The 26752-nt window shown below is 54.2% G+C and overlaps 1 protein-coding gene across 1 annotated transcript; it reads right to left on the minus strand.

Moving 5' to 3' along the window:
- Positions 1-413: 413 nt before the first annotated feature.
- Foxo6 (forkhead box O6) lies at positions 414-20571 on the minus strand. The gene is made up of 2 exons (XM_090333791.1): positions 19800-20571; positions 414-2546 (listed from the first exon to the last, which is right to left on the minus strand). The coding sequence occupies exons 1-2, from the start codon at positions 20211-20213 to the stop codon at positions 1284-1286; spliced, it is 1677 nt and encodes a 558-aa protein (XP_090189917.1). The 5' UTR covers positions 20214-20571; the 3' UTR covers positions 414-1283.
- Between the last annotated feature and the right edge of the window lie 6181 nt (positions 20572-26752).

Below are 26752 nucleotides of genomic sequence, written 5' to 3' on the forward strand. Positions count from 1 at the left end.
GGAGGAAATAGTTCTAACAGAAGTCCACACATCCAAAGGTGACCCCCCCTCCTCACCCTACCTTATTAAGTTATTTTCCTTCCTTGACCTGTTTCATCATTTGTACTATGGGAACAAAACTCACCCCATATAGAGGCTGGAAGAAACAGGTTCTCAGTAAATGTCTGTGTTCCTTCCCGCCAGATTCCCCAGGCTGGAAATTTCCTGCACTCACAGGACCAGGTGCAGGGTTCTATAAGGCACAACTCCAGCAGGAGAAACTCAGCAAGCACTTTAACCAATGTGCTCTTTACCAGCTAATACTGGTACACACCCAGACACAAAGCCACAACAGCAGCAGGCACCAGACCCCCAATCACTTCAGACTATTCTCCACCTCTACCACCTCCTGCCAGCCCAAGGCGTGCGGGAAATATTTAAAACAATTTTATTCATGAAAATATGCTGTACAATGCACTCTACACGGCCTTGACACGGCACACACGCACACGCACACGCTGACAGCACGGCCACAGTACACTGCCTACTATACGCACTGGGGAAGCCGCCCCCAACTGGACACTTATAAATATGGGACGGGCCGGGACTGGCACGGAGAAAGGGTTGTCAGATTAGGGAGTTGATCTGGAGCTGGGGCCTGCTGGAGAGGTTGTGCCCAGAACTGGAGGTGTGGGGACTGAAGAGCTGAGTGACTGTGGGAGAAGAGATGCTAGGGGCAGTTGGGTGGTAGGAAGTGGGAGGGGAACCGTGGGGCCGGGGATGGTGGGAAGGTGGCTTAGAGCTGGAATAGGACTGCTCAGGTGGATGGCCAGGGAGGTGTGAGTTTTACAGAGAGTGAGTTGTGCTGGCTTCTGGTGGTGAGTCTAAGACCAGTGGGCAAAGTGTCAGTTCAGAATCGGATGCGAGTTTGTGTTGGCCTGCTTGTCATTCCTCCACAAAATACAACTGAAGATGTAGAAACGCCCTTACCCTATCTCCTAGGTGGCTTCCCCAGCCAGCATCCACGCCAGGCAGCCCACCTTGTTCCTTTCCACTCCCACCCAGCCTGGTTTGGGCCTCCTCTCCCTGGCTTCCCGCCCTGGGAGCAAGGGGTGCGGGTTTAGGAGTTCAGCAGGAACGGTGGGGTCCCCAGCAGCTCACTCCCGCTTCCCTCTGAGATCAACTTTTGAGGGATGTCTCTAGCTGGCAGAGCTGGATAGGGGTTGGGGACCTAGGGGTCAGGATGGGAAGACAGAGGTCCCATGGGGAGGGGACCAGGCTATGGGGGGGAGGAGGGGAGGCCCTCAGCCCGGCACCCAGCTCTGGTTAGGGGGCGGGGCCCCGGCCAGGCCGGGGGGAGGCGGAGGCAGGGCGGAGTCAAAGTTGAAGTCCATTTCGTCGCTGTCCATGAAGTCGTTGAGGATGATGGACTCCACGTCACACTCAAGGCTCCCGCTGAACATGTCGAGGTCCAGATCTGCGGGGAAGCGGTCGGGCGCGGCTCCCAGCGGCCCCGCGGCTGCAGCCGCGTAAGGTCCAGGCAGCGCGTCCAGCAGAAGACCGCCGGGCGGGCCCCCAAAGGCTGCAGCATGGCCGGGCGGTGCCAGGCCCGGGGCGCCGGCCTCGCCGGGCAGCGTCATAAGGCTGATGGGGTGGGCTAAGGCACTGCGCGAGGGCGCCGGCGGCGCATACGGGGCCGCGCCCTTACCGGGGTAAGCGGCAGCCGCACCCGCCAGCGCCAGCTCCCCGGGCGCCCCCAGCACGGGGCCGGGCCTCGGGGCGGGCGGTGGCGGGGGCAGCAGCGCGGGCAGGGCCCCGGGACGGAAGGGCGAGGCGGTGGGCACAAAGCTGGCCTGCTTGTTCTCCTGGATGGTCTGCATGGGCAGGCGGCGCAGCGCGCCCAGCGCCTGCGGCCCGAAGCCCCCGCCCCCGCCGTAAGCACCGCCCTTGCAGCTGCCAAAGTAGGCCGGCGTCCCGGCGCGGGCCCGAGGCCCGTAGGCGTCCGGCGAGCCGTCCAGCAGGGCGTCCGGCAGCCCCGCACCTCCGCCGTGCAGGCCCAGCGGGCCTCCCAGCTCCGCCAGGCGGGGCAGCTCACCGGGGCAGCGCGCGCCCAGCGCTGGCGACAGCGCGCTCGCAGGGCTAGGGTACATGAGCGGCGACGACGGCGCCAGGGCCTCCAGGGCCTCGTCGTCCTCTAACTCCGCCGCCTCCCCGAGCAGGGGTCTCCCGCCCCCGCGGAAGTCGGCCCAGGCCTCGTAGTCGTCGCTGGCGTGCGAGGCCGGGCTGGCGGCCCACTTGGCCGCGGCAGGCAGGGACCCCGGGGCGGACGCGCCCGGGGGGCTGTCGTCGGGGCAGCGATCGGGTACCTGCAGCTGCTTCTTCTTGCTGGCCTTGCCCTTGATGCGTAGGAACTTGGCCCCGTTGTCCATGGACACGGCCCTGCGCCGCGGGGTTTTGCCCGTCTTCCCGCCCTCAGGGTTCAGCATCCACCAGGAACTTTTGCCGGTGCCCTCGTTCTGCACGCGGATGAAACGCGTGTGCAGCGACAGGTTGTGCCGGATGGAGTTCTGTGGTCAGAGACAAGGGCAGGGGTGGAGGGGGGTGAGGGGATAACACGATGGGGGCGGGGGAAAGGGACCAAACAAAAACAGGAGAAAAGCCAGACCGGGGTGGAGAAGAAATAGGGAAGGCAGAGGGGGGGAGTTGGAGAAGAGGGGTTGCAGGTGTCAGTACCAAGTTGGACAAATCGAGAATACCCCACCCCTCCCATAAACCACTGCTGCACACTCCCACCCTACCCCACCTTGCCCTGAGGGCGGAGCTGAGGCTTGGGCCCTGCTTTTCCCCAGAGATGGGGTTAACCTTACCCTCTAGGGCCTCTGATCCAGCAGGGGACCAGTGACAGGAGGCAGGATTCCTTCTCCCTGATTCAGCCAAGCCCTTCGCAGAGCTAACCAGGCTGCCATCACCCCCCCCCCCCCAGCAGATTATGTAAGGGCTCATGCCGCCGCGGCTCATTTGTCCGCCCCCCTCCCTCCCCAGCCTGGCATGGCGCCAGGAGCCCGAAAACCCAGGGCTCCAGAAATCAATCTCGCGGTGACTGATTAAGCCCTGTTTAGAACTAATTGCTCTTTCGTGTGTGGGGAGAATAAATTACCTGCTTTAATTTCGTGTCTTTAAAATGCAACTGCAGGTAGAGAAGACTGTTAACCCTTTGCTGGGAGGGCCTGGCCAGGGAAAGCAGCTAGGCTGGGGGACCCCAAGTAAGTACAGAGGTGAGACTTTTCAGAGATGCCCCTTCATCTACAAACTCCAAAGCAGTCATGAATACTATGAAGCCCTTCCAAGGGCCATTTCTGGCCATTGAGACCATAGCCAGTTCCTGCTGTGATGTCTAGCAAGCCCAGCTCTCCAGGCCCTCCTTCCTCTCCCACTGGCACAGCTCTGCCCTGGTGAGGCCTTTACACAGTCCCAGCACACTCCCCAGCTCCAGACAGGAAGACCTAAACTCAGAGAGACCAAGTATCTTGTGTAAGACTCCACATCCCTTTCTGTATTTCCCGGGCACCTTCACCTTGGCCATCCTGCCTGTATCTTAATCTTAAGTTTCTGCTGTGCTAGTCTACATGGCTCCCCAGGGTCACTGCCTGCTTTGACTAGGTCTATCATGGGGACAGAGAAACCTAGAGTTGAACTTGGGCTGGGCCTCCCTCTCACCTGGTGGCCTTTACTTCCCTGCTCAGACATTTCTTTGCAAACATGGCTTGCCTATCAGAGGACTGGGCAGGATTCCCAGCTCTTTGGCCACCTACATGTGTGACCATGGTTATGTATCAATCTCTGAGCTACTCAGAAAATGGGCTGGAGATGTTAGAGCATTCTATAAGCAAACTGTGGTTCAGTATTGGCGAGCACTCCAGTGGTTGAGCTTCCTAGGTCAGTCCATAGACCTCCTGTTGCCTTCTGCTTCTTAACACCAAGCCTCGAATGCAGCTGTGCTGGGCATCAACCACTGAGGGTAAGCTGGTATCACCCCATTTCATCCACCAAGCCCAGAACCATAATGTAACTTATCTACAGTCCTACAGCTAGGCAATGATGCCAGCTACTACCTAGTTCTGCCCAGTTGGTGTAAGTTTCGAATCCACCCATACCCACCCTCACTTCTCTCCTGCCTCCTCCCCACCCCATCTCCTGAGGTCCTTCTTGCTTTCCAAGCTCATCTTTACTGCAAACTAGCCCCAATTCCTGAGTCTACCTTCAAGGCACCTGACTCACTGTCTCTGGCACTTTCTGGGCTTAGGAGGCAACAGCTGGGGCTTGCCAGCCGTGTCCTGCCTTAGCTTCTCCTGGGGCCCTGTGAGGAGGGGTTTGACCCCAGGGAGTGATTCCCTCAGGTAGATAACCCCTTCCCGTTCCGCCCCTGCACCTGGCTCCCCAGTCTCTCCCCACACCTGTGCTCAGGTCCTGGGAGGCCTCAGGGCTCTTCACCCACAGGACTGTCTGGATTGCCAGAGGCTCCACCTCCCACCTCTCCGGTCCTCCAGCTGGAGGTCCATCAGACCACACCTCTTTGTTAGTGTTACTATGTGCCAGCTTGGCCTAGAGTGCTTTTGTGGAGGAGAAGGGATGCTACACCAGGTACCCGCTCTTAGTCAACACCAGCCTATTCATCCCTGGGCACTCTAGTTATCTCATGTAATCATTATGTCAGACTCTAGAGAGTCAGGGATTGGGATTTCTAGCTCAAGATGAGGAGAGAGAGGCTCAGAGACTGAGTTGCCAAGATCACACAGCTTGTTGGGCACAGAGCCAAGTACTGATTTCAGGTTCATTTTATGCTGAATTTAAAGGATGCTACATGCTCCCCATCAGAGGGAAGGGAAGAGTGTCAGGTGAATTCCCAGAGAGTTTTGGAAGTCAGAATTCATGTTTTCTTCAAACTTTCCTTGTACACTATTGCTAGAAGTCCATGGGGGCAACATTGCAAGGTCAACATTTCTAAGTCCTAGTGCTTTCTCTTTTTAGAATTCAAGGGAATTTCTTCATGCACTCCATAATATACCTGCATACCTACGGTTGTTTCAAATACATTTTTAAGAAATTTCATAGTACTCAGGATATGATTCAGGCCCAGAAAGTTTGCATCCTTCTCTCCTACTCCCCTAACCAATCAGGTGCCTGGAAACTCAATCCCCCTCACCCCCACCTGATTCAACCCAGGACAAAGACTTGTCCAAGGTGGCTCCAGGAACTGTCACAGAAAGGATGTGAGCCCAGGTCTTCTGGCCCCCAGCAGGGTGCTCTGTCTACTCCACCAAGTCTGACCTAGGGCACATTCCTCCTGTCCAGCACTCAGTTGTTTTCCCCCAGAAAGTGATGACATGGGCCAGGTAAACTTCAGGAACCTTTTCAGTTTGACATTAAAAATATATCATCTAGTCTAGAGGTTCTCAAACTTTTTTTCCCCCTCAAAGCAGTGGAACTCTTTGGAAGTGGAATCTAATGCAAAGCTGAAGTGATACACATTTCAGCCCCTGAGGTGCAAGTGGAAATTCTTGGGGTCCTGCCTTTTCGACACTCTCCCTTTCAGAAATCATGGAATTGAGCTGGAGGGGTTTGTGCAGGCCATTTAGATGGGTGGCTGAACCAAGGTGGTTGTCCAGCCTTGCCCAGGGTCATGCAGGATGCAGGGAGTTGGCTCAGAGCTGAGTGAGGAGCAAGGCCTCCAGTTCCTCAGCTGGGTTCCGTACCAGGCATCACTAGGGCTGTGCCCTCTGAGATAAGTGCAGGCTGTGCAGCCTAGCCACTGGTACTAATCAGAGCTCCTTACCAGGATCCAATGGCAAGTACTGATCACAACTCTTGCTTACCACAAGGCCTCCTGGGAGGCCAGAGGCCATGGAGGAGTAAGGGAGGTAGAGGAGGGAGACGCCTCTGCCAGGCAGCAGTAACCAGGCTCCCTCTTAGAGTCGCCTAGCAACCCACCACCACAGCCACAGCCCTGGCATGCCCAAGCTCCCCTGGTGCCCAGAGCTGGGCCTGGCTTCTGGGGCCTCCCACACCTATATCCAGGCTTGGTGCATGCTCCTTTAGGAGATAGGAACTCTCTGTTGAGGCTCCAGGGAGACCTCTGGGGGCAGAGGAAAAGGACAGTGGTTACAGATCATGACCACCCCATTCTCCTTCATAATCTCGGCAGGAAGAATAACCTCTACCCCACAGGACCCACCTACCAGGGAAAAGAGGCTGACAAGGCAGACACAGGGCAAAGTGCATAGACTCTGGCATTGGATCTGGATGCCTATTTCGGCTCCAAGATTCACAGTGTGACCTGGGGCAAGGTGCTAGGAAGGTCCAGGTTCTCCAGAGACCTGCTTCGACCCTCACTTTCTGCAGCCACACGGCAGCCAGCATGGGCCTTTAAAAGCCTTGGATCAAAGATACAAAACCAAACAAAAGTCTGGGATCTTATCCAGTCCTCACCAGATCCCAGATGAATGAAGGCCCTGCCATGGTCCACAGACCCTCCAAGATCTGTCAGGGACGTCCCTACTTCACATTCCTTCCTGTCCCTCCAACTCGGCAAACTTGTCAAGTAGGGATGCTTCCCTCCAATGCCCAGAGACCTCATCTCTTTGTTCATATGGGAATTAAGGCCCATCCTAACCACTCTTTCAAAAAAATGTTTCTCTTCTCCGTAATTTCTTGACCACTCCCTTAGAAAATGATCACATTCTAAATACAGGTTGAGCATTTCTAACCCCCCAAACTCAAAATGTGATGTGACACCAAATCTGAAACTTTTTGAGTGTCATGGTAGTTAAATTTTTGGCTTAGAGATGCTTAACTGGTAAGGTCTATACAAATATTCCAAAACTGTGGACTCTGAAACACTAAAAATACCCAAGCATTTCAGATAAGGGCCACAGCCTATATATTACTTGCCTGTTTTAGCCATTTTCTGGCTATTGTATAAGAAATAACGTTCATGAGGATAGTGATTGTATTTTTTTTTTTACTGTTTTGGCACAATAAAAAATGTTTGGCACATCCTGGGCACTTAAGTGTTTATGAAATAAATGAATGAAAAGAGAATAATAGTATGTTGTAAGAGGAATTAAGTGACATAGCCATGGCCAGCACACACTAGCAATTTTTCCAAACCAGGTTTAGAAGGGAACATAGGGTAGGATGAGGAGCAAGCAGGATAGTGGAAAGTCAGGGTCAACATGATGCTAAGAAGGAACCAAGGAAGGGGGAATGGCTTCTGGGACAGGTGAACTGGAGCTTGTAGAGTGCACAAGCCACTGCCAGATCTCCACCTGCTCCAGTGGGCCCAGGATTTGTTCACACCATGGTCTCTCACCATTCATACACCTAGGTCAGGTGACACTCCAGGCACCCCTGTGGGGCAGAATAACCTTGACCTCACTGATGATGCCTCCCTCATGGGCAAGATCTGATCCATTTGGTGGCAGAAACTCATCTATCCAGCAGGACATCCTCATCTATTCCCAGGACACCTTTCGCCCACGAGCAGTAATGCATTCATCTGACAGCACAACCCCATTTATCCAACACACCAGTCCCATTTATCCAGCAAGTACAACCTCATTTGCTAACAGCACTCCATTCACCTGACGGGGCCCCCTCATTTATCCAGCAGGACACCCTCATTTATCGTCCAAGTCGGACACGCTCCTTCCTCCTGTGGTGTGGCTGTGTTCTCCGATGGTGCGACCTAACTGATCCAGCAGGATGTCATCTCCCCTACAAGTACACTTCATCCCCTGACAGTACAACCTCATTTATCTAATAATGCAGCCTCACCTTGCCTCCAAGTACCACCTCATTCCCTGACAGTACAACCTCGTTTATCTTCCAGTACAACCTCATTTCTCCTCCCAGCACAGCTTCATTCCCCGACAGCTCAACCTCATCCAATCTCACTTCACCAGCCAGGGACCTGCCAAGCCTGTGAGTCAGGAGTTGGGGGAAGGGACAGCGGCAAGGGGTCTCACCATTTGCTGTCACCTGCCTACAGGGAGCTTCCCAGTGCTATCACTGCGTCCAATCTTCCCAGGCCCAGAAGGGCCCATGGATTGTGTTCTAGACAGTCTAGCCTAGCCAGAGCCCTACTATAGTTCTGCTTCCTTTCTGTTTTGCCCCTACTAGGATTAAGAAAAGTCCATAGGAGCCGGGCACTGGTGGTTTATGCCTGTAATTTCAGCTACTGAGGAGGCAGAGATCTGAGGATTGTGGTTCAAAGACAGCCTGGGCAAGAAAATCTGTGAGACTCATCTCCAATTAACCATTGGAAAACTAGAACTCAGGCCGAGTTCAAACCCACAACCATCACCACCACTACCACCACCACCAAAAGCCTATTGCACAGCTTCTGGATCATGGACTCCCATGTTCTCTGTGCCTTCTTCCAATGCTCTGATTCTGGGGGGTACAAACAGTGGTATGCTGGTAAATGTTTAACAGGCAACTCTCCATGAGAGAAAATACCCAGATTGGATTTGTAGCTTTCACTGCTCTCTGTGGAGTGGATACTCCCATCATAGTTCATGGGATGCTGCCAGCGTGATGTCAGCAAGTACAGAACTGGGAAGAAGCAGGCATGATAAATCTCAGGAATCAGTCAGTTCAAGCCAGCTCTAGCACGCCACCAGTGTATGCTTCCAGTTCTGAGGCAGGAGAAACGGGCCACCTGCCACATGCCAAGCGCAGGCAAGGCTTTTATCCTATAACTATCCTGTGACTAGGGTCTGCTATTTTACAATGGGGGAAACTGAGGCTCCTGTGGGTTAAATCACTCCTCAGACCCTGAAGCTGGTGGGTTATGAAGCCTCAGGGTTTCGGGATTCCAAATCCTCCCCCACTGTGGCAGGGACGCTCTACTCTGCTGCCCACCCCAGGTGCCATCTCTCCTTTGTCTCTCAAGTCCAAGCTCTCCTGCTTTTCATCAGAGACAGAAGATACAAACCTTGTGTTCCCCATCTGCACTGACCCTGCGCTACCTTCTGGCCTCTGTTGAACCTGGGGGATTCCCAGATGCCCAGAATTCAGTCCTGAGTCTTGTGTTCACTCACCCAAGACTAAGCTCAAGATTAATCTCTGGAGACCTCTCCAAGTTAAGTTCTATCATAAAGTCTCAATTCAGCCCCTTCTTTATGAGACTAACCCAGCCTGTCTGATGGAGACAATGACCCAGTGCCTCCATTCTCCTAGATTGGACATCCTGTGGGACTCTGACCCCTCCAGGACTCCTCCCATCTCTTCATTCTTGTGACCCTGAGCCTCCCTCCCTGGTTTGCTTTTTTTTTTCTTTTTCTTTTTTGCCAGTCCTGGGCTTGAGCTCAGGGCCTGAGCACTGTCCTTGAATTTTTCTCAAGGCTAGAACTCTACCACTTGAGCCTCTCCGGCTATCTATGTATGTGGTACCAAGGAATCGAACCCGGGTCTTCATGCATGCTAGAAAAGCACTCTACCACTAGGCCAAACTCCCAGCCCCCTGAGACTCCCTTTTAAAGGTGGAAATACCTACCAACAGCTACAGGAAGAGTCACATATCAAGAATCCCATCCCTCCCTGTCTCAGAGCCCCAGAAGCATCCCTCATTCGGTTCCTTGTCCCTCATCCTTTGCTGGTCTAGGAATGTACACACCTGTGTCAGTCTCCCCATGGGGAATCTGAGGTGTTTAGGAGGCCTTCCTGTAAGAAAGGATGGTAGCCTGAAGGAGGATCCTTGAGTGCTAGGATCTGCAATGGAGGAGGTATAAAAGGACAGGTGGGGGAGCACAGGCAGATGCCAAAACAAGTACCGTGCTCAAGATCAACACTGGTCTACATGGCCAACCAGGATCCAGGAGGAACCAAATGTTGAAGCAAGGCATGGGAAGTCAGGTTGTGGCATCCCCTTCTCCTCCAGGGAGATGCAAGTTCATACTATCAGCCCCAGCATCTAAGAAACCAGCAACAAAAGTTCAAGTTCATCCATGATCTAAATCTCATGGCCCTTTCCTTGTTATCCCTGGACTTGGGCAAATACTCAGGGGTCCTGTGATGTCTTCCTTGTCCCCCCTGCTCTAATGTCCTTATCCCTCTCTCTTGTGACCAGCCTGTGGCCTCTTCCTGATCCCCTCCACAGTCCAGAGGACAATGGTCCCTCCTTATCTCACTTCAAACCCAATTGTAGTACTACTGCAGAGATCTTACTGAATACACGATTCTCCCTGTGTTGAGTCTGCTTCTCTACTTAATTCTTGAGGCCCTCTGATAAGAAGTCAGTGGACAGGATTGAAATCTTGGACCTGGGGTTTCTTTGCAAGTTCAGCTCAGCAAACCTCCAGGCCAGTGCTCCACATCCTACCTACCCCTACCAGGGTCCTGCCTGGGCCTCTTTCCTACCTCTTGTCTGCAGCTCTGAGTTCCTGCTACCTTTCCCCAATATTTTCTTGCTCCCCGAGAGAAAAGGAGGAAAGGACTATCTTTTTGCTATTGTTTACTTGTTTTTTAAGACAAGGTCTCACTATGTAGACTGGCCTGGAACTCAAGATCCCTCTGCTTCAGCCTTCTCAATACAGTGCATTACTGCCTGGCTAGGACCACGGCCATATGCTACGTATACAATGACTGTCTTTCTGAGTCTCTGTGGCAACCTTCTGAGTTGGTTTATAATTCCCATTTTAGGGTGAGAAGCTAAAGTCTCATCGTAAAAACTAAAGTCTAAAGTAGTGGTGCAGGCAGGAACTCACATCCAGAGCCCTGACTCTTCTCATTTGCCCTTAGGTGCCTCTAGGGAGGATTTGAGACCAAGCAGCTCTAGGGTGGAGGAGGGGCAGGGGCTGTCACACTGTCTCTGCAACCCCTAACTGCAAAGCCTGGGGCTCCTCTAGATTCAGCTCCTCCTTCTCACAAGCAGCACCTTCTCTACTTCCCTGCCCAGGCCCTGGGAGCAGCTGTGGTGACCTCACTCAGCCCTGCCCTGAGCCTGGCTCTGGGGAGGGCCCAGCAGCTGTGCCCCAGCCCTGTAGGCTGGCTCCTGGGGTGGGGGGGGAGGAAGAGTGGGCATGGCGCCAAGAGAACCATCTGCTCTCCCAGGGGCACGGCCACCCGCACAGACACTGGCCTTGCCCCCAGAGGCTGCCCTTGGCCCTCTGTCCCTATGCCAAGGGGCTTCTGGAGCCCAGGGCAGCCCACCCAGACTGAAGCACCAGCCCCATTTGCCATCTGTCTTCTCCCAGAGCCTCAGAGGTCCTTCAGTACATGAAGCAGCCATGAATGTCCACTGGAAAAAATGAACAAGTGCTCAGGCGATTGGCAGGCAGAGGCCAGGGGCAAGGGCTGAGTGTGCAGAGCGCTGCAGCCCCAGCACAAGTTTTGTTGGCTAGGAGCCCTCACTCCCCTCCTGGGGCCTCCATCCCTACACATCTGCTCAGCTGGCAGGTGCCTCTGGCAGAGGGCAAGCCCCTTCCCCCACTGCCCAGCTCAGGTTACAAGAGGAGGAGGTGGTGAGGCCAGCTGAGGACAGGGGAGGGGACAGCAGGGAGAAAGAGGAGGCATCAGAGCTTCCCAGACTGTTGGGGGTGGGAAACTAGGAGCCAGAGAGGGAAAGGCTTTGCTCAAGGACACACAGCCTGCCTGGGAAGCAAAAAGGAGTCAAAATCTTAGGGGCAGCAGTCCTAGATTCCAGGATGACCTTGAACAAGTCATTTTATCTGGAAAAAAATGAGGAGCCTCAAACCCACTGCTTATCTCTCCAAGGCCATGAGGCAGGGCTCTGGAGGTTAAAAAGCTGCAGGCCAGACTAGAAGAAGACCATTTTGTCCTCTATCTTAGAGACTAGAAAGGTATAGAGGGGGATTTCTTCCACATATACACATAGAAGGCAGTGCCTCCCAGGGGTGCGGGGAGGGAGCCTGGCTCCACCCAACACCACAGAGAGAGAGAGGGAGGGGGAGAGAGAGAGAGAGAGAGAGAGAGAGAGGTGTGTGTGTGGGAGGAGAAGTGTATAGTTCCTGTCCTTTCTTAGAGCAAGGAAGGGCAGTAATGATATCTGCTATGACTTCTTGGGGCCTTTATATTCATCTTCCTCTAATCCCCCAATGAAGCTAATGGAGTCCTATTTTGCAGAACAGGAAAGAGGCTCAGTTTTGCCCAGCACCCACAGAGGGTAAGAACTAGGCTCTGCCCACACCCTTGGCCTCCCAGGATCCTAACCACAGGTCTCACCTGATTCCCAACAGCACAAAAGGGGCTGCAGAGATCTCAAGCTTATTTGACTTGCACCTTAGGATCAGGCTGAAATTGGGTGTCTCCAGGCCCCCCAAGTCTTCCTCTTTTCCATTCCCCACTCTCTCTCCATGGCACCCTCAGGTGACCTTTCTGTTGGTGTCATCGCTATCTTTCCCACAGCTTAGAGTGCCTCGTGAGCTGGCTACTCACTCACTTGTTTCTACAAGCCTCCTGCTGGACTTCTCAGAGTCCTAAGGGTTTGACCTCCTATGGCAGGCTCCCCTCCTCCACCTCTGAACACCCACAGCTGATTATCTGACCCTGACAGCCTCAATCCTACCTCCCAGGTTTGACAGGCTCCTCAAGGCCAGGATTCAGTTCCCCTTAAGCAGCACTGCGCACCTTAGGTTACAGTGTGTGGAGGACCTGCAAATCAGGGGGTCACTGGGATGGTCTGCTGCTACCCTGGGAACTATGTGGGAAAGGCAGCCAGGAGTGCAGGGCCATTCTCCAGGCCAAAAGCCTCAGGGCTAAGCTAAACTGCAAGGGAGGAGATGATGGGGGGGGGAGGGGACAACACTGGGCTAGAGTGGCGTTAACCCTGGGGAGTCCCATTTATGCATTCTTGATAACATACTGTTAAAGCATCTTTATTTTTTCTCATTCTGAGTTTCCTCATCTGCAAATGTGCATGGATAGTAACAATACCAGTGTCATAAGGTGGCTGTCAAATGAAAATGAAATGGAAAATATATGTTGGCACATGGTGAGTGGAATGCTAACTTGGAATAGTTCAGAATGGCTAAGGTGGCTAGAAAGGAATGGGGGTAGGGCCCAGGTCTGGAGTGTCACCCAAAGGCCCAGGACTGAATCAGTCTGTGCTAAGCTATGTACACCCTGCTCCTATTTTCTCCCCCACAATTGGAAAGCCAGGGTAGGGGCTGTGAGCCTTAGTTTCTTCACCCCAGAGAGGATAGCTGAGTGTTTTCCCCGCTCCTGTAGCTGAGCCTCTCCACAGCAGTACACATGGTCCTGGCTATGGCTCCCTTCTTTCCACCCATGTCCTATCCTGCATGACTTCTAAAACATGAGGCTAGACCCAGGTGCTCGAACAGTAGCTCAATCCCTTTATATTCATCCTTCAAACCTCTGGAGAACTTTCAACCCCCCAGGGAAGCCAGAGAAGAAACTAGTCTACTCTGAGAGGAGTAGGGGGGAGCAGGCAAGAGGCCAGGAAGCCACAACCTAAGGCATCAATTCAGAATGATCCATTTCCAGACATACTTGTTTAAAACTACAGATTTCAGAGCTCACACTCAGAGTCTGACAGAGGAGATGAGATAGACACTGGGAACCTGAGCTGGTGAAAAGCTTCAAAGAGATTCTGGTCATGAGCCAAGTAGAAATTCTTGAGATGTGTTCCAGTCACCTGAAGGTAGGTCTACCCCAACTATTTTCTGCTGTGTGCCCCAAGGCAACAGCCACAAGGAACTGGTAACAATGGCAGTGGATGTAGATTAAGCACTCCAGTGTTGGCTGGGTAAGAGGGTGATAGTGCAGGGTGCCTGAGATCAGAGGGAGCAAAAACAGTGGATGGGTAGGGTCTAGACAATGCTATAAGAGGATCCAGGAGTTCAAACAGCATAGTTTGGGTGTGGCTGGCTCCCAGGAGAACTGAGAAGCCCTGGAGAGCTCTGGAGTGGGGCAAGGACTTAGGGTGGGAGGGCTGGCTATGCTATGGCATTGAGAGATGGAGAAAAATGGCAGAAACAGACATGTCTGCATCTAAATTCAGGCTTTGCATTATTCCAGCCATGTCTCAATTTCCTCAACCAGAAAACAGGGCAATTAATGCGTATTTGACAGGACCCGGAGATTATATGTGAAGGGCCCAACTGACTGCCTAGCACCTTCTCTTACTCATTCCCCTTCCCACAAGAGGCATCCCTCTGAGAGACCAGAAAGGCTTCTCTTAGCAGAGGAGGAGGCCCATGGGGGAGGGATGTGGGAGGCCCCTCCTTTCCACACCACCTGGCCCCCCTCCCACCTCCACATATGGGTTGGGGGGTGGGGAGACACAGCAAACAGCCAAACCCTCCCAAACAGGAGTTGGTTTCCATGGTAACTAGGGTGCCAGGAAAAAAAGGAGGTGCTTCAAATCCAGCTGTCCCCCTGAGTACCATACCCAGGCCCAAGAGCCTGAGTTAATGCCCACCGAACACCCTGAACTCCCCATATGCCTGCTCTGGGCGCTAGCCGGGATTGCTATCAATGTTCCTTGTTGTGGTGGGAGAATAGTTGCCACTTGGGCAGGGTGGGCCTCTCTAAGCAGAAGTCCCAAGTTTAAGACCCTACACACCTGTACTCACCTGTCCACTAGAAAGTCCTCCCAACAGTACATGCTTTGGTCTAATAAATTCCTCCTTCTCCTAGACTCAGAGGGTCAGAGACTGACGTAAAGCCCTCTGGACACTCAGGAGGACACTGAGAATGGGAATAGAAGAGGACTTGGCTCCAGGTCACGCTCCTACTCCATCAGGTACCCCACAGGGGCTCCGTCCACTCTCATCTGGATCTGACTCCAAGTGATCCCAAACAGGGGTAACAGCAGCACCAGGCACAGAATGCTGTTCAGGGTCATGGCTGGGCAGTTCAGGAGGCTGAGCTGCCAGACCCTTGGAAGTGTGTCAGAAGGGGCTGGGGGCAGCCCTGGTGGGCTCCACGTTATTCCACCACTTTTGTTCTGGAGCGGGAGGGGTGAGCGCCAATCTGGGGGAAGGGAGAGGCTAGGTGCCCAGCCCCAGGTGGGAGGCAGGCCTGTCACAGGAGTAGGGAGGGATGAGTGAATCCGTGCTGAGGTCAGGGGAGCAAGGAGATGAGGAGGGGCTCCCCATCCCAGAGGCTCAGAGCCATTCATCCTGCAGTGCATGACCACCCCCTTCCGAGCCCTCCCGAGACTCCGAGAGACCCAGGGCTCCACCCAAAGACCGGGGAAGGCAGGCTGAAGGCAGGCTGCGAGGAACAAGATACTCCTTCATTCAAAGTCCAAACCCAAGTCCTCCCCGGGCCCCGCCCCGTCCGTACCCTGACAGTCCACCCAAATGGTACAGGAAGGGCAGGAGTGTGAGGGTCTCCCACTTCCGAGGTCTGTGACCTCAGGGCCACAGCCAAGCAGTCCCGAGGATTTGAGGGGACAGGCCCCCCGCCAAGGCCTCCCTGCTCCTCAGTCTCCCTTTCCACAGCACCCAGCAGTCTTGAAGCCCCAGGGCCTGCAGAGAGGAGGACCCCCGCCCCCGTCCGCAGAAAGGGGGGGCTGAGGGCGCTGAACTTTCGAACCCGCAAACCCCCCGCGCCGTTCATTACCTTAACGCGAGTTAAAAATAACCGTCTCATCTCTTTAAATTAGTCTGTCTGCAATTACCGCCTGGCACGGCGCTGCCCGCCATCGTCCCGCTGGAGCGGCGCCAGGTGGCAGGCGGGGCCCTCACCCTGTCTGTCGGTCGGTCTGTCTGTCTGTCTGCCTTCCAGCCCCCACCCCTCCCTTTGCCGCTCGTTTACCCGGGAGCCCCCTCCCCACCCCCCGCCCGCCAGGCCTCTCTTGGAAAGCTCCCCAACTTGTGCGGGGCCGGCGGGGAGCAAGGGGTCCGCGGGGAGCGGGGGGGACTGGGGAGGGGGCTGGGGCAGGGTGGCGGGGGAGGGGCGCCGGGAGGCCCGGGAAGCCGGAAGGGCCCGCAGCGCGCCAGCGCTTGTGGGTGGGTGTGAGCAGGTGGCCGTGGGAGTCTGCCGGGCGTGCCAGCAACTGTGCCAGGAGCGGCTGGCACGGGCTCGTGCCCAGGAGGCGGGCAGCTGCCAGCCCCTCGCTCGTGCAGTGAGAGGGGGTGAGGACACCCCTAATCGGGGCTCACACCGCCTCCTCCCGCACCCCCACCAGCCCTTGGGGCTGGGGATCCCCGAGGACAAAGGAGGAGGAGGGAGCCCTGCTGGAGCAGACTGGGGGCGAGAGAGGAGAGCTCTGCACTCACAACCGCGGCTCCGCGCCTGTAGCCTCTCAGATGTGCCTTTCCTTCCAGTTCCCGGCCCCACCTGGAACCTAACAGGGTGAGGGCCTGGGCCAGATGGGGCCGGAGGCGGGATCCAGCCTTCAGATCCCACCCTCGGGAATCAGGACGCTCCAGCCTGTGGGAGAAGGGAAGTCCCAGTCTACTGTGCTCCTCCCCTTGGGGACTGGGGAAAGGAATGGGAGACGCCCAAACCTGGTCTGGTAGCTCCCAAAGGAGCTGGCAGCCAGGAAACACAAAAGGAGGCAGGACAACTCCAGAGGCCCAGGGCAGGAGAAACAGGATGACTAGGGAGCAGCTTGGAAGGCTTCCTGGAGGAGTCCTGGGCCAAGGGAAAGTGGAGCTGGAGCATCTGAAGAATGTGGAGGCTCAACCCAGATTTCAGAAGAGGTGTCTCCTGTCCAAACCCTCCATCCCAAGAACATGATCAGCCCCTTTGGTGGGATTTCCAGGATCCAGCTCAGCCTCTTTCCAGGCCTGGGTCTGGTTTGGGTTTCTTCAACCTGCAGTTGGCCCTGTCTCTTCCAATCACTGTCTAAAATCCCACTGGACTACCTCTCCATGTCACAGATGGGACTACAAGGCAAAGGTCTTCCCTGTCCTGCTAAATCCACCTTTCCTGTGCCACTTTCCTGCCAGTCTGGTATCTCTAGGTCATAGCCTAGCATACCCAAACCATTCTGTAAATCCAACACGCACACTTCTACCTCCTGCCTTTGGATGTATAGCCAATAACCCAATTCTCCCCTAGTCCAGATACAGCCCAGATTAAGTGTTATCCTCCACTTGAAGACCCTCCTGGCTTCCCAGAATATTTAACCCACCTTGGGAAGAGCGTGTCCCCTCACCCTTTCACCCCTTCACCCCTCACCCCCAAGTGTCTCAAAACACAGGGCCTGGTTGAGGAAGAAGGCAGGACCAAGGTCTCCCCACTCTATGGAATGCAGGCTTTCACACACTCCAGGGAGTCAAGTGCAACACTTTTGTGGGGGAGGGTAAGAAGGAAGGACTAATGGGCCCTAGGCTTGGTACCACAGGTATACTGCAGTTCCAGTCAACCTGAGATTATCAGGAGATAAGAGGCAGGAAGCTGCAGAATTGAGAGTGCAAGGAAGGCTCTTGGGGGTCTGGAGAACAGGACAACCACTGAATACAGGTCATGGGGCAAGTCCCCTCCAGTGCTCTCTAGTAGTCTTTGTCAGGGCTCAAGGCAGAACTCAAGCCTGAGGTTCCTCCTCTAATGCAAGAACTGGAGCCTGGCACAAGGAAAAATCACTGCTGGAGAGCAGTGTGGTGAAATGACAACCACGTCCAATGGGCAGCTGGAAGAGCTGGGCCTTTGTCCAGGACCTGCTGTTCACTGAGATCTTCAGAAGAGTTCTATCACCCTCCATGGCCTCAGTCTCACAGTCTGAGAAATGAACTCATAGGATGAAAGTATTGCCAAGCACACTCATGCCAAATTTTAGGATTTATATCTGCTCCAGCCGAAAAGTTTTAGGCATCCTTTTCCACACCATCAAGACCTTGTTTACAGAGGTTTGGTGGGACCTTGGAAAGTAAAACCCTGGATTGGAAGTCATCTTTCCTATATGACTTTAGGCAGTTCACCTTTCCAGAGTGGACCTCAGAATCGTCCTCTGTAACGGGACATAGCAAATAAAACCCATCTCCCGAATTGCTGAGAGCATTAAGTAGTGTGAGAGGCCTGGCACAGAGTGTGGCCTTGAGATGCTCAAGGAACCACAGCACTCTCTTGGCTTCCAGCCTCAAGTCCCCTTTTCCCATCTTTCCTCACCTTTTCTATCCACCTAGTCTGGCTGGAGCTCCATCTCCAGCACGAAGCCCTGGGATGGGCTGCCCTGGTCCATGGCACTGTCCTCAGGGTCGCTCTGGCACACTGCGCTCTCCTCACCTCCACATCCTCTATACTATTTAAGCATCCCTCCACTCTCACACACATTGGTAGCTTTTTGATGCTGTGTGATATGACCACAGAATGACACCAGTGCTGCCATTGTCTTCCAAAGGTGAAGGAGAGTGGGCAAGTGAGATAGGACACAAATGACTACTATCCACTGCAGCTTTGGAGAAGGCCAGAGAAAGAGGAGTCCTGAGCCAGGTAACGAGGGCTCGGGGAGGAGGGGGGGGGACGGTTCTGGAAACAGCCTCAGCGTGACACTAGAGAAGAGGAGCAGAGAAGAATATGGGTGTAAAGTCCAAAGGCAGAAGTTGTGTTTTGTGGGAGACTGGGCCCAAGGAGGCAGACTCATGTCTACTCTAGTCTGTATTCCTGCCCCATAGTAGGCCAGTGCGAGGCAGAGGAGCTGCCAGCACAAAACTGGAGAGCCCAAGTGAAGACACCCAGATCCCTACAATACTGTCTGTCCACAGCCTCCCCTCCTCCACTGGCACACCCACTTCCTTGGACCTGCAGCCACCACAGGGTGCAGGTACAGCCTTTTCCTTACAGATAGATATGCCTCTCCCCCAGGGAGCCTAACAGCTCACCTCCTAGGCACAAATCTCCTTCCAGCCTCCTCACCCCCCAAGGCACGGACTACCCCTATTTTCCAATAAAACAGTCAGAAAAGGTGATGGGTCTGGAGGCCACAGTTCAGTCAACCCCCATCCCTGACTTCTCCCAAGATACCCCCTATGCTTTCCACTACCTGACACTAAGGTCTCTCTGGGTTACCCCTTCCCCTCCCCCTCTCCCTTAAATGTATCTGGGCTCTGAAAGCCAGGAAGGTGGAAGACAGGCTGCCTAGGGTGGGAAAGGACCAATCTTCAGTGCATCCCACCCTCCCACCAGCAGGGGTCATCACTGCTTCCCCCCCCCCTTTCTGGTCCAGGTAAGGGTGGGGGAAGAGCACCTGCCCCACAGAGAACTCACATCTCAAGTCACCTGTCACACTTCCCAGCCCAGGCTGGTCTAGTGCCCCAGGGTGAACTCCAAGCACCAAAAGAACTGTGGACACATGGCCTACAGCGCTCATCACCCTGGGGCCAACTCCAGAAAGCACAGTGGAGAGAACTGGGAGGGAAAGCAACCAGTGGCCCCAAGTCATGACTCCAGCCCTTTAAAAAAAAAAGAAAGCAAGCAAGAAAGAAAGCAAGGGGAAAAAAAAAGCAAAGGTAAGCAGGTAGAGTGGATAAAAGGAAGTAACACAAAGCAAACTCCAGGGAGCTAGCGGGTTCCTCAATGTCACTGGCCAGGGCATGGATGGGGTTGCTGCCCCTCCCCCACACCCAGGACGTGGTAGGGATATCCCCCAGAGACCCCTCAAAGCGGCCGTCCCTTGTCACCCTGCCAGACCCCCCACCCCGCAGCCTTCCTAGCGAGGGTACATGCACACAGCTGCTCCCAGCACGCCCTCGCCTGTCTGCCGGTCGGCCCCACGCCCTGGGCGCACACTCCGTGACCCCTGGGGATGGCCCAGAGCCCAGACGCACCTATCAGCCCCCGACAGCCCCCGACGGCTGCCCTACCCTCCCCCGGCCGGACGCCCCCACCTTCCAGCCTGCCGAGCTGTTGCTGTCGCCTTTATCCTTGAAGTAGGGCACGTAGCGGACCATCCAGTCGTAGATTTGCGAGAGCGTGAGCCGCTTGTCCGGGGCGCTCTCGATGGCTTTGGTGATGAGGTCGGCGTAGGAGAGGTTTCCCCACGCGTTCCGCCGGGAGCTCTTGGCTTTCCGCAGCGGTCCGACCTCCGCGCCCAGGGGCGGCGCTGGGGCCATCGTCGGGGCCGTCGCCCGGCGTTCTGGCCCGCAGTCTTCGGCGCCCTCGGCCACCCCAGCGCCTAGCGCTCCGTCCTCGTCGCCCGCCAAGTCGGGCTGCGGCAGGGGCCAGGTACACGAGCGCGGCCGGCTCTGCGGCGCGAAGTCCGGGTCCACGTCCACCTGATGCGCTCGAAGCTTCGCAGCCATGGTCCCGCCCGGCTCGGGCGAGGAGGGGAGGGAGACTCCGAGGAGGGTGGGCGGGCGGCTCCGGGATCTGCGCGCCCCGGGGAGGCCCGCGGGAGGGGTCCCTGGCGGCGCCGGCTCAACCGCGGGGCGCCATGGGCCAGGGCGCCAAGGCCGGGGACTGGACGCGCTGGGGAGCACGGAGAGAAGGACGGAACCCGGCAGTGAGGGGGCGGCGGCCCGGGAACCCAGCGGGTGCACACCTCGCCCAGCCCGGCTTTTAGCACCTGCCGCCTGCCTGCGCCTGCAACCACCGCCGCCGCCGCCGCTGCCGCCGCTCCCCGGGCGCCGGTCCCGCGTGCGGGCCCTGCTCTCCCGGGACGAGGCCGGATTGCACCATGCCGGAGCTCGAGCCCGTGCCGGAGCCCGCGCCGCCGCCGCCGCCCGGTGAATGCCGCCGCCGCTTCGGCTCCAGCGCCAGCTCCCGCGCCTGCCGCGCTCAGAGCCGGCTGCACCTCGGGATGGGCGGGGGACTGGGAGGGGGCGGGCCCCGCGCGGGAAGGGGCGGGGCGAGCTCGCCCGGGGCCGGGGAATCCGCGGTCGGCCGAGAACCCTGCGCGCAAACCGGTGCGAGGATGCGGAGCTCCCAGCCCCGGGCGACCCTGCCTAAGCCCCCGAGCGCCACAGCGCCGCCTACTGAGCGGGGGAGGAGAGGCGGGCGCGACCCCGCCTCCTGGTCGGCTCTCGGGGGAGGAGGGAGCGTGGAGGCGGATCCCGAGTCCTCCCATTGGTCCGTTTCGGGACTGTTCCACCCACTGGCTCGACAGGATCCCTCCCAGAAGCGCGTCAGCAGGTTATTGTTACAACCCGGGGTTTCCCGGGGCAACGGGAATGGGGCGGGACTCAGAGCCCCGGTCCCGCCTCCTACCTCCTCCCGGAGGAATGCCCCGCCCTCTGTCTTTCCAACAACCTGACCAAGATGATCTGACACTCCTCTCTTTGTGACCCGGACTGGTCTGGGAAAAAGGAATGACCTGAGAATATCTGGGTTCTAAGCCAATCTTTGCCATAATCCTGGCTTCTCCAACTGCAAATGGGGTCTTTGTGGTATCTGTGGGCACAGTTTTAGAGATTTGGTTCTCAAAGTTCAGTGCGTAGCAGAATTACCCTGGTGCTTGTGAAGACAGATCACTCGGCCTCAGCCTCTGAGTTTTCTGATCTGACAGGTCTAGGTTGGGGCAAAGACCTAATTTCTAACAAGCTCCCAGGTAATGAGCGACGTGACCATGCTTTGCAAACCACTGCCTTAAGTGTCTGTGGGAACGTTCACAGGTACTATTGAGAAAAAAAAAAGTGCTTACCCCAAAAGTTCAGTGTTTGGAGGAAAGCTTCTTCGTTTATTGAGTACATTTGATGTACCTGGCATTGTCCAGCGCACTGTGGCAAGGACAGCGACTGAGACAAATGAGGTCCCTACAGCATAGACAAGCAGAAGACTCAGATGTTAATCAGATCAGCATGTGACCTCAGAAGGAAGGCACTAGCTGAGTGACTGGGCAGTCCATTACCTCATCCCACAGGGTGTTAAGCTATATTTCCCGCCACCACAGCCTCTGGCAACCTTTGCTCTAGGTATGCCCTAGGCCTAATACACCTATTCCCATCCTGAGATCCACATTGGAGTCTTCCACGCCTCAGCACTCAGTTCAAATGCCATCAGTTCAAACAAACACTTTCTCTAACCCTAGCTCCCACACATCTCTGTTCTTTGCTTGCCCAAAACATTTGTTGCCCTGCCAACAACTTGTGTCCTTTTAGCACAATATTCCTATTTTGCCAATCAAGAAACTGAGTTCCAGAGTGAGGAAGTGCCTTGCCCAACTTGCCTGGCCAGGACTAGAATCTCAAGCTTATAAGCCTCTCCTAGCCAGTATGTGATTCCTGGAGGGGCTGGAGATACAGAATTCCCTGGCCAACTGGGAGGGCTTTAATCTATCTTCTGGCCAAAGGAGATAGCTCTCCTCTCTCAAAACTTCCTTCTTTCCAGTTTAGGACTTGAGGAATAGAGCCAAGGGTAAAGAGTGGGGTGGGGCTGGAGGAGCCCCAACTCACCCCCCAGAATGGGAGCAGGCCTAGCTTGCAGATGCCTGACATGGCATGTGCCTGAGTCACATCCCAAAGGCAAGGGTGGGCATGGGAGCTTCTGGCTACCCCCTACATATGCACACTCTCCAAGTGGTTCTGTTTAGAACTACAAGGGGCTGAAATCACTGCTGGATCCCCTCCCACAGCTCAGATGTTCTCCCTGCCTGGGAAGCCCTCACTGGAGGCTGCCTGTTAGGTATGCTGGAAGTGTGGCAAGCCTCTTGCCAATCTCAAGGTCAGACCTAGTTCTGAGCATGAGATGGGAACTTGCTAGAGTCCATACCAGGGCAGAAGGGCACTAACAGTTTCGACCACAGAACTAAGATCAAGTTGGCAGAGATGCCAGAAGCTGACTCAGACTCCCCTTGGCCTGTGCTCTGCTCATGTCCACAGCTGTTGCCTGTCCTCTCCTCTGGGGCTCATGTGTGGCACACTCTGAACACACTTGTCCCTATGCACTGACATTCTTTTTTACTCACAACTTGATCCCTGATCACACATCCATCAAGAAGGCCATCTAACAGTGATTAAGTGTATGGGAAAGTTGCTTAGTTGTTCAAAGCCAGTTTCCTGCTGTATGGGCAGGTGACAATAGCTCTACCTTCACAGGACATTTGAATGATGAAACAAGATTCTGAATAGCAGCACCAGGCTCAGAGGAAGTGCTCCATATACGCTAGCTGGTTCATATCACTGTTCATTTGTGTCTTCTTTCCCTATTTCCTCCAACTCATATACTCTGGCCTCTTCCTATCACTTACATCTACCCATACACACGAGCTCATTCACATGTACACTTGCCATGCACCCTAACTTTCCTGATTTCCTTCACCACTGACTCCCACACTACCCCCGCACCCCCTGCACCATTACTCTCCAGATCCGTGTTTGCTCCCTGCCACTCATCCGTACATTTATTTCTGCTCCCCAGCAAGCATTCACTTGCTTACCTTTCCTAAACATTCCCACTTTGTGAACAATCACAAGTTCATACCCTTACTTTGTGTACTTTCTCACATGACCCTTATTTGGATCACAAAACATGTATCCAAGCACCCAAATGACCTTGGTTCCTCTGGCTAGCCCACACCTCCCCAGGACAAGCAAACATACTATACAACTGTCCGAGCATGTGCCTCTGCAGACATCCCCATCCAAGCCACAAGGACTCTCCCCTAGTCTTCAGGGACTGTCTCCTCCTTACTGCTTTTCCTCTCTCCCTCCCTCCCTCCCTCCCTCCCTCCAAGACTCAGAATAGCCCTTGCCACCACTGTTGTTGCCACTGCTGAGCTGTCAGGGCTGGCCAAAGCCCTTGTCCCAGTGCTCTGGGCCAGCTCTCCCAGCTCGCTCAGGGCAAGTGAGGACAGGAGAACAGGCTAGTCTGAGGTCTGACATGGGTAGCTGTTCTATACCCTACCATGCAGAATCCAGACCCTACCTGGAAGGCAGTCAGCAATCAGGATTGGCTGATGCCACTGGTACAGGCTTTGCCATGTTGCCATGATCTTTATCCCCCTTCCTCCAGGTAAAATCAGAGCAGGCCGCCTCCTTTTCACAGAGAAGACTAGGTCTGGGAGGAAGAGGCTGTGCTAAACTATGATCAAGCTAAGCCTGGTCCTTCCTGGGGGTCTTGAGAAGACACTCCCTAAACCACGCAGCTCTTAAGAATCCCACCCTGTCTCTGCTGAGCAGAACCCAACTAACATTTGATGCCACTCTTGTCAAGAAGAAAGAGCACAGGAGTGCTGTCTGGGCCATCCCTGGAAGTGGGGAGACTATTGCCCAGAGGAGGTCTTCAGGGCTAGTGAGGGGCAGGAGAGTTTCTGCAGAAACAAGAGGGGATATCAGACATCTAGGAGCAACTCAAGCTTAGGCTTAAGCCTGGCCCAGGCAGAACAGTGTCCAGAAGTAGGTGAGGCTGAGCTGGGGAGACATGTCTGAGGGGACAGTGTGGCAAGGCCCTTTCCATAGTTTCCACAAACCATGCCTGAGACACAGAATTCAGCTACTTAGGGGAAGGCATCTGGAACTAGTCCATGTGAGGCCATCTTACAGGCCAAACCAGTTCATACAACATCCTATTCTAGCCTAGGTTCTCCTCCTTAGTAAGTGCGGGGTCTGCTGAGCACCTGAAGAAATTTGGCTCTTTGGCAATCCTATCCACTAATAAGATTTCCAAGGCCCAGAGAAGGGACAGGCACAGAGAAGCCTTTTAGAAAATGCATGATGAGTAAAGGTATGAACTCACTTAATTCTCACAGCTACCTGAGAGGCGAATACAGTTATTCCTACTTTCTAGATGAAGGAAGTGAGGCTCAGAGAAGGGAAGTAACATACATCCTGACCCAAAGTGGGGCATGAGTTTGCTCCTTGCACAGTACCCAGGGGGAGGGGGAAATGAACTTAGGGGCAAATCTCTGAGCATCTGTTTTGTTATTTGTGAAATGGAATGGCTAGACTTAACTGGGGGATGATCAAGGTCTTGTATGGAAAGCATCCAGTACACAGCCCAACATGAGTAAATGTCAAACAAATGGACACCCCTTTTATCCTTCTCTTCCGCTTTGAGTTTGCCCTGAAAGTCTAAATTTTAACAGGATCACTCCTGGGACCCGTGATGTTTTTAAGTCAGTTCTCTTCTATACCAAGGGAGAGAGTTGAACTCATTTGCTAAGACAGTTGTAGCTATTCCAAACTGGATAACTTAAAACAAGAATTTATTGTCTCACAACTGTAGAGGCTGAAAGTCTGAAGTCAAGGTGTCAACAGGACCACACCCCCACTGAATGTGCTGCAGGAGAACCCTTCCTTGCCTTTTGTAGCTCTACTGGCAGTACTTGGTATTCTTTCTCTGCAAATTAATCACTGTTGTTTCTGCCTCCATCTCAATGAACATGGGTTATGGTGTGTGTCTTCACATGGTCCATCTCTGTGTGCTTCTTTTTCTATGACTTTAGCCATATAGGATTTTGGACACACTTTAGCCCAATATGTTGTCATATTAATTAATTATAGCCACCAATAGTTTATTTCAAAGTAAGGATAACAGAGAGAGTTTCTGTGAAGGGTATAAATTTGGAGGGGATGCTCTAGAACCCAGAAGCAGAGCTATAACACAAATGATGTAGGATTTGGACAGGCAGGCCTAGATTTGAATTCTGCCTCCTTCACTGTGTTACTTATTTTTTTTTTTTTTTTGCCAGTCCTGGGCTTGAGATCAGGGCCTGAGCACTGTCCTTGGACTTTCTCAAGGCTAGAGCTCTACCACTTGAGCCTCAGCACCACTTCTGGCTTTTTTCTATGTATGTGGTACCGAGGAATTGAACCCGGGTCTTCATGCATGCTAGGCAAACACTTTAACCACTAGGCCAAACTCCCGGCCCCTGTGTTACTTATCTTTAGATAGAAGTCTTCTACCTCACTGACTGTCATCCTTGGTGGCTGGAGGAAAAAGATGACGTGAGGACCCACAGAACTACCTGTGGAGTAAGAACTGCCCTGCCCTCTGCTTCCCTGCCCCTCTAATCTCTCTTACAATTACCTCTGATTCTGGGCCTCCTGTCTTTCTGACCTAAGGAGTCTAGCAGAACATTGGACTGCAATGATCTTGGCCTAGTCAAGTCTCCCTGAGGCCAGTCAAATGGGATGGGGAGGAAGGCAGATTATCTCCAAGGCGGAGTTCTGAGACCTCTTTGCAAACTATTAAAGTTGTTGGACTCCCAGGAGCCAATCATGACCATAAGGAGGGGGGATCAGAAAGGCTTCTAGGAAAGGCTTCTTCCAACTGTACCCCATTGTCCAGATCTGCAGACTTCTCCAGACCTCAGACGTAGCAGACCGTCCCAAGCTAGTGATCATGTACCCGTGAGAACCCCCTCCCCCACATCTGCTGTCCCTTCAGCAGCTACTGTCCCAAGCCCAAACTGTCCATCCTCTCATCTAATCCTGCAGTAGGCTATACTAGTCCCATTTTGCAAGTGGGGAAACTGGGGGCATCTGCTGCAGGAAGTTCACAGAGTTGTTGCAAGAATGGTAATAAGAATGATGACTATCATGTCCAAGTCCCCCCTATCTTCTACCTTGAAATTCCAAGTGAGAGGTGGTAGGAAGGGGCCTGTGATTCAGTAAGGGGGATAAAGCCCTCACCATACACAGAGTCCGCAAGCATCTTAATCTTGAACTTCTCTGTCTCTACAGTGCATATAAGCTACCTGGTCTATGATACAGTTGTCTTATCAGTTTCTGTGGACCATGACAATGACAAAGATACTATCATTTATAAGGTGATCACTAAATGCAGCCTCTATTCTAAGTGATACTACCATTCCCTCTAGATCCTTAGTTGACCTGGAGAGCTTAAAATTATTTTTAGAAGGGGCGGCAGAGGTTCAGAGACTGAGAATGGCTTTCACAGAGCT

The sequence above is a fragment of the Megascapheus bottae genome, chromosome 6 (genome assembly GCF_031878675.1).
Source record: "Megascapheus bottae isolate mThoBot1 chromosome 6, mThoBot2.hap1, whole genome shotgun sequence".
NCBI classification, from domain to species: Eukaryota; Metazoa; Chordata; class Mammalia; order Rodentia; family Geomyidae; genus Megascapheus; species Megascapheus bottae.

Coding starts and splice junctions, on each gene's coding strand:
- Foxo6 (XM_090333791.1), bottom strand. CDS start 20,213: ATGGCTGCGAAGCTTCGAGCGCATCAGGTGGACGTGGACCCGGACTTC. Junction 2,547..19,799: donor ACAGCTCGGCAGGCTGGAAG/GTGGGGGCGTCC, acceptor CTCTGACCACAG/AACTCCATCCGGCACAACCT.